This window comes from Coregonus clupeaformis, chromosome 18 (genome assembly GCF_020615455.1).
Source record: "Coregonus clupeaformis isolate EN_2021a chromosome 18, ASM2061545v1, whole genome shotgun sequence".
In the NCBI taxonomy this organism is placed as follows: domain Eukaryota; kingdom Metazoa; phylum Chordata; class Actinopteri; order Salmoniformes; family Salmonidae; genus Coregonus; species Coregonus clupeaformis.
The window spans coordinates 6,513,970-6,521,937 of record NC_059209.1 but is presented as its reverse complement, the minus strand read 5'-3'; the positions used below and the strand labels follow the sequence as shown (position 1 = coordinate 6,521,937).

At 41.9% G+C, this 7,968-nt stretch overlaps 1 protein-coding gene across 1 annotated transcript; it reads right to left on the bottom strand.

The window, feature by feature from the left end:
- Positions 1–673: 673 nt before the first annotated feature.
- Positions 674–4,166, bottom strand: ankrd49 (ankyrin repeat domain 49). The gene is made up of 2 exons (XM_045226768.1): positions 3,437–4,166; positions 674–1,928 (listed from the first exon to the last, which is right to left on the bottom strand). Exons 1-2 carry the CDS (start codon positions 3,650–3,652, stop codon positions 1,461–1,463), a joined length of 684 nt encoding a protein of 227 aa, XP_045082703.1. The 5' UTR covers positions 3,653–4,166; the 3' UTR covers positions 674–1,460.
- Between the last annotated feature and the right edge of the window lie 3,802 nt (positions 4,167–7,968).

Here is a 7,968-nt window from a genome sequence, read left to right as displayed (position 1 = left end):
ACTAATATTGATGCCACATAGGCCGTTTTCAACCTGAGAAGTTGGTTATTATATTCAGTTGTTCTTTAATGTTTTGTGGGTAGCCTAATATGGCCTTTTTGCAATTAGAAGTAAAACTGTCACGCTCAAAGTTGACCCTTGGAGTAGGGTGAATTTGCCCCTAGACACTGATCTTGGGTCAATTTTGCATTTACCCCAATAATGGTTAAGTTAGGATAGAGGCAGGGGAAGCTTATCCTAGATCTGGACATATGGGGAAACGTTACCGTGGAGCATTGACTCTCCTTCTGCTTTCCTCTAGTGACCTTTTGATGACCATACTTCCATCCTTTGTAGCATGGCTGGATAGTGACAAGTCGGACAACCCATTTTAGCACAAAATCAAGGTGATCTTATCAAAAACAACCGGAAGTTACAAAAACATGGCACAGCACTTTATCCCAAGCGAGTTTGAAACACTGAAATTCTTGCACTATGCTTTTTGAATTGACAATGCGCAGGGCATACACACACTTTAGACATCTTCTCATGGACATCCCAGAGGCAAACAAACATTTGGAAATCAATGCTGTTCTGAATAATGTCCTCAGGTTGTGTTTGGTAAGCTCTGTCAAAATGGTGCCCATTATTTGTAAAGGGAGATGGGACATTCAAAGGCATTAAGGGAAACCTCAAAGATTTATACTAATTTTATTTTTATATCGAGCACGGATGACACTTGGATGACCAAAACATTTGCAGTAACCATAGAATTAGAATGAATAATTATATTTCTAATGGCCACAACGCTCAACAATCAATTCAATAAATGAGATTAATACACCCCAATGCTCAGAGACCAATGATAAGCACTACTCCAGCACACACAATTTAGCCTGGAACCCAAAATGCTCAGCTTCTTTCACAATATTAGTCATCCCACCATTGAAACCCATTTGAGCCTACGTCTGTAATGACGGGCATTATAAAAAATGAATGTCAGCAATTGGATAATTTGGATAACCTTCCACCAATCAGACCTAATCCAAAGTACAGTGTCTGACCATGTGGGTTTCCATGCTAAAATCACCCATAGTTTCTGAGAGGATGCTAATTGGACCAGTTATTTTCAACCCATTCCAAGTGCCCTGTTATTAGGGGCTACATCCCAAATGGCACCCTATTCCCTTATATAGTGCACTACTTTTGACCAGGCCAGGGCCCAAAAGTAGTGCACTATGTACAGAATATAGTGCCATTTGGGACCCAGACAAATAAAGCGTGCAGAGGATACATAAGAGAAACTGTCATACTGAGAATTGAGGTTTCCTGCCAGGACTGCAAAGAAAGACTATGTGGTGGTGTACATGACTGTTCATATGTTCATAAGACACTTCTTGGAACACTGTCTTGTCTTCCATGAAGGCCCCTGGGTAGAGGGAAAGGATGTATGTGTGTGTGTTTGTGTGTGTGAGGGGGGGTCACCGGGGAGACAGCACGCTGTTACAGTCCTCCACCATCTCAAACAGGAAGTGATGCGGTCCACTTCGGCGGGAGATTTCACTGGCCGTCTCCCCGCTTTTGCTCCGAAGCTCCGCCTTTATGTGGCGCTGTGATAGGAGGAACTCCAGCGTGTGGGCGGAGCCCGGTCCGGGGTAGGAGGCAGCTAGGTGGAGCGCTGTGAGGCCGCCATTGGTCTGCGCATTCAGCTCCGCCCCTTGGCGCAACAGGAGGGACGCGGTGGCGACTTGGCCCCAGCGACAGGCACTGTGTAGGGGTGTCCAGCCGTCGGCAGTACGGGAGTTAACTTCGGTGCCCGCTGCCAGCAGGGTAGAGGCCGTGGCGGCGTGGCCTCCGTAGGCCGCGCGGTGCAACGGAGTATAACCGTCCTCGTCCTGGCAATGCGCAAGCAAGGGGTCGACCGAGAGCAGCCGCTTGACCGTTGGCAGCTTAAAGAGGCAGAGAGAGAGAATATTAGCATTTTAACTGACCTTTACTGAACTCTTCAATATATCATGAAACAGCCGAAAGGCAGATGCATTTTAATAAAACATCTAAAAACCAGGCCAGAGCTTAGAGAGGTAAAACCACCCATCCTTATCCCCCCTCACAAATGACATTCAACCTGTTATTGCCTCTGGATCCACTGAAAGATGGCGATTTAAAGTTATTTCTGCACAGGTTTGACAGGGGGAACAAACAAGAGCTCTAGGGGATTATCTTTCTCCCTCCCTCCCATTTGTTAAATCTCACCACCTCTCTGAGACACATCACGACACACACACACACACACACACACACACACACACACACACACACACAAGGCACAAACAAGGACACACACACACACACAAATATTCAGAGGCTTGCTGTGCTGTTCTGTTCCAATCTTAAGCAGTGATCAGCATTCAAAGCAGAGAGGGAGACATTCATTATACTCTCACAGCTCATTCACTTTTTGTCCGCAGCCCTTCTGATTTGAACGAACATTTCTATATATATATTGGCCCATGATATCAAACTCTTCCAGTGATGAAGACATGGTATGCAAAATAGGTCAACTTTGAGCACCTGATTTGCAACAGAAGTTGTTTTTCATCGTCAAATTGACGAGACGTCAATTTCACAACAATATGGCCCTGGATGACCAGCTCCATGACAGGGTCAACGCCAATTAAGCTTTTCACATTCACACGTCTCTCTGATTAAATTGCAAAATAAAAAGTTAAAATCTGATCTGTCCCACTTTTCATTCATCCATACTCAACTAGCCTACATTGTTTACATTGTAGTGACTTTAAGTCTACATCTTATGGATACATCCCTTGATCTTGGATACATCCCTTGACAAGACCAAAGATCCAGGAAGTTAGTCCAGGACATGGGCGCGATGGTAAAGCGCTGGGTCGTATTCACAAAACATGTTTTTTATTTTTTTAAACAGACAGAAACTGGGAGGGACTACCGTATTGCTACGGTGTGCACTAAATAATAAATCCCTGATATAGCATATCCTGCACCGACCAGGCTCCAAAGTAACAGTTGGAAACTAAGAGACATCTGAACGTGTCTGCATGTAAAGTAGTGATGGGGGGGTGGGGGGTGAAATCGATAGAGTTAAATATCGCAGTATTACTTTTGCGCTAGTTGGCTGTACCGGCACCAAAACTCCAGTACTTTTCCTTCATATCTTCTTCTCCCTCTTCTTTTTAAAATAGGGAGCCAATTTGTTTTCAGCACTTTTATTTCCATGACTGATCAAAACTTGTTTTCTCATGGCTCTCTCTTGTCCTTCTGCAGCAGACATATGGTGAGCAATATGTTTGGAACATCAAATCCCAATAAAATCACAGTATTGAATCATAATACATATAAAATCATGATAATATCGTATCGTGGGGTCCCTGGCAATTCCCAGCCCTAGTGAGAAGGTGTGTGGTGCACATGTCACACTCACTCTGTTATTCTCCGCCGCCCACAGCATGAGCTCCTCCGGTCTGTCTTTCAGTTTCTCCTCTTTCTGCTGATACCACTCTTCACTCCTTTCCCCCTCCTCCTCTTCCTCTCCCTCTCCTTCGTCTCCCGGCCAGAGGCTGCATGCTCCACGGGGGATCAGGTGGTCGTGGGTCTTCAGCAGTTCTAGCTGGTTAAAGCTCTCTGGGAACTCCTCCATAATGTACTAACTGTCCATGCAAACTCACAGTCTACTGAGTCTGCTCACATAGAGAGGAGCTATCGGGTAATTACTATTAATTGTCAACAACTAAATTAACTGAGGAGAGTGTGTGTGTGTGTGTGTGTGTGTGTGTGTGTGTGTGTGTGTGTGTGCGTGTGTGTGTGAGAGAGAGAGAGTGAGTCAGTACAATTCATAAATTTTTATCAACAACTTAATTAGGCTACAGTGAGAAAGACCGACAGCTACTTTTTAGTAAGGGATCCAATTTGACTGATCAAAACTATACTGAACAAAAATATAAACGTAACATGTAAAGTGTTGGTCCCCTGTTTCATGAGCTGAAATAAAAGATCAAAGATTTCACGTTGAATAAATAATTGTAAAAAATTGTATTTCAGAATCTAAACATACTCCATATTTGACAGAACACTATAAGGAGTATAATGACACCAATATGTTGTCTGTTTCATGTACAGTTCACAGATCATAGGGTCTTACAGGAGGCATAGGTCTAAAAAGGGCCTAAAATTGCCACTTTCATCATGATTTTCCCCCCCAAAATTGTTTGTGACACAAATGTAAAAAGCATGTCAAACATCCTTCCTCCCAATGAAGTTTTACTATGTGAGAATTGCCAGAACAATCTGAGTTACCAAAAATATTTTGGGACTACGCTGGTATGGAATTTGTCCCCCTTTGATGTTAGGGATAGGCCCCTGTAGTCATGGAAATGTTGCATTGAGAGATGGGAAGCGGAGAGGAAAGATAACACAGTCATTAAGCATTAACAACTTCATTACTGAAGTAGAGAGTGTGCGAGAGAGGAACGAGAGAGAAACAGAGGGAAAGGAGATACAACAACAACTTAGAGAGAGAATTCTGTGCTTGACATAATAAGTATGATTTGAAGGTGTGTGTGTGTGAGAGAGAGAGAGAGAGAGAGAGAGAGAGAGAGAGAGAGAGAGAGAGAGAGAGAGAGAGAGAGAGAGAGAGAGAGAGAATACATCAATATACTTCAACAATCAACAACTTCATTAGGCTACTGTGAGAAAGACCGACAGCTAGAACAAGAGAGATAAGAAAAGAGAAGGGAAGAAAAGATATGGGTCTATTGGGCGATTCCATGCCAGCGTAGCCCAAAATATTTTTGATATGTTCTGGCAATTCTCACATAGAAACTTCATTGGGAGGAAGAATGTTTGACATGCTTTATACTAACGATGGGGGGGAATAGATAGTTACATATCGGGATATTATTTTTGACGATATATCGTATCGTATTGTTTTTACAATATTGCAATATTATTTTTGCGCTAGTTGGCTGTACCTGCACCAAAACGCACGTTTTTTCCTTCATAACTTGTTCTCCATCTTCTTTTTAATAAGGGAGCCAATTTGACTGATCAAAACTCGTTTTCTCATGGCTCTCTCGTCCCTCGGGAGCTGTCATATGGTGAGCAATATGTTTGGAACATCAAATCGCAATAAAAAATCACAGTATCGAATTGCAATACATATAGAATCGTAATACATATTGTATCGGCACATAAGTATCGTGATAATATCGTGAGGTCCCTTGCAATTCCCAGCCCTACTTTTTACATTTGTATCACAAACAATATTTTTTTAAATCATGATGAAAGTGGCCCTTTTTAGACCTATACTCGGCTCCTGTAAGAACCTATGATCTGTCAACTGTACATGATACAGACAACATATTGGTGTCGTTATACTCCTTATAGTGTGCTCTAACATATGGAGTATGTCTTGATTCTGAAATAAAATTGTTCACATTCATTTATTCAACATTTAAAATATTAATATTAATATTTCAAAACTACCCTTTTTGATTTTGTTAGTTTTAAGACATATTGTTTGGAACAATATACTCTACAAGTACATCATATTTCCAGAGTGGGCTCTCTGCTAATTCTGAAGGTACGATCAATTTTATGAGCACCACCAACACAGTGCTGGTGACTTGCTGAATGTGCAATCCTAAAGGAGGGCTGTGATTGGTTAATGACCTATAATGTCAATTTCTATGTATAAATGGGTCATATCATTAAAAGTACCCAAGAGCCTAATCTGGAAATGTGATGTGTTTGAAGAGTATATTGTTAAAAACAATATGTTGAAAAATAAGCTAAATTAAGGTCGTTTTTAGATATTACTATTTTTAATGTTTAATAAATTGATGAACATTTGTATTTCAGAATCTAAACATACTCCATATTTTAGAGAACACTATAAGGAGTTTAATGACAGCAAAATGTTGTCTGTATCATGTACGGTTCACAGATCACAGAGCAGGGTTTCCCAAACTCGGTCCTCGGGACCCCAAGAGGTGCACGTTGTGGTTTTTGCCCTAACACATCACAGCTGATTCAAATAATCACATCAAAGCTTGATGATTAGTTGAATCAGCTGTGTAGTGTTTGGGCAAAAAACAAAAACGTGCACCCCTTGAGGTCCAGAGGACAGAGTTTGGGAAATGCTATCACAGGGTCTTACAGGAGGCATAGGTCTAAAAAAGGCGTAAAATGGCCACTTTCATCATGATTTTCCCAAAACATTGTTTGTGATACAAATGTAAAAAGCATGTCAAACATTGTTCCTCCCAATGAAGTTACTATGTGAGAACAATCTGAGTAATTTAAGTAATTTGTCCCCTTTTGATGTTAGGGATATGCCCCTGTAGTCATGGAAATGTTGCATTGAGAGATGGGAAGCGGAGAGGAAAGATCATGCTTAATGACAGTACTAACAACTTGATATGAGAGAGAGAGAGAAGAGAGAGAGAGAGAGAATATAGCCTATTTGGGTCATTTGTCCCCATTTGATGTTATCATGGAAATGTACCAATTACATAACCAGGGTAGCCTAATATCTGAGTTTTTCCCAAATGAAGTCACCACACAAATGGAAATGAAAGCATATTATGTCAAAAAGCCTAGCCTATCCGATTAGGTTGTTTTAGTGTCTAAGTCATGAATCCCCATGTGAAGCTAGCCACAATAAGGATTAGCCACACAATACTGGGTGCGTTCGTAAATTCACTCTAGCTTTCTACTCTGATTTCAGAGCACTCGTCTCAGCAGGGTTGCCATGTCCGCAATTTTCCCACAATTGGGCAACTTTGAAAACAATGTCGCGGGTGTAAATGTATTGCTCGCAGGTTGCGGGTTTTTGGGCTACTTCTAAGTTGCAGTGAGGCCGCCATGGCATTTCTATTAAAATATACAGTACCAGTCAAAAGTTTGGACACACCTACTCATTCAAGGGTTTGTACTATTTTCTACATTGTAGAATAATAGTGAAGTCATCAAAACTATTAAATAACATATCGAATCACGTATTAAGCCAAAAAGTGTTAAACAAATCAAAATATATTTTATATTAGAGATTCTTCAAAATAGCCACCCTTTGCCTTGATGACAGATTTGCACACTCTTGGCATTCTGTCAACCAGCTTCACCTGGAATGCTTTCCAACAGTTCCCACATATGCTGAGCACTTGTTGGCTGCTTTTCCTTCCCTCTGCGGTCCGACTCATCCCAAAACCATCTCAATTGGGATGAGGTCGGGGGATTGTGGAGGCCAGGTAATCTGATGCAGTACTCCATCATTCTCCTTCTTGGTAAAATAGCCCTTACACAGCCTGGAGGTGTCCTGTTGAAAAACAAATGATAGTCCCACTAAGCCCAAACCAGGTGCGATGGCGTATCACTGCAGAATGCTGTGGTAGCCATGCTGGTTAAGTGTGCCTTGAATTCTAAATAAATCACAGACAGTGTCACCAGCAAAGCACCCCCACACCATAACACCTCCTCCTCCATGATTTAAGTTGGGAAATACACATGCGGAGATAATCCGTTCACCCACACCGCATCTCACAAAGATATGGCGGTTGGAACCAAAAATCTCCAATTTGGACTCCAGACCAAAGGACACATTTCCACCGGTCTAATGTCCATCGCTCGTGTTTCTTGGCCCAAGCAGGTCTCTTCTTCTTATTGGTGTCCTTTAGTGGTTTCTTTGGAGCAATTCGACCATGAAGGCCTGACTCACACAGTCTCCTCTGAACAGTTGATGTTGAGATGTGTCTGTTACTTTGGGCTGCAATTTCTGAGGCTGGTAACTCTAATGAACATATCCTCTGCAGCAAAGGTAACTCTGGGTCTTCCATTCCTGTGGCGGTCCTCATGAGAGCCACTTTCATCATAGCGCTTGATGGTTTTTGCGACTGCACTTGAAGAAACTTTCAAAGTTCTTGAAATGTTCCGTATTGACTGACCTTCATGTCTTAAGGT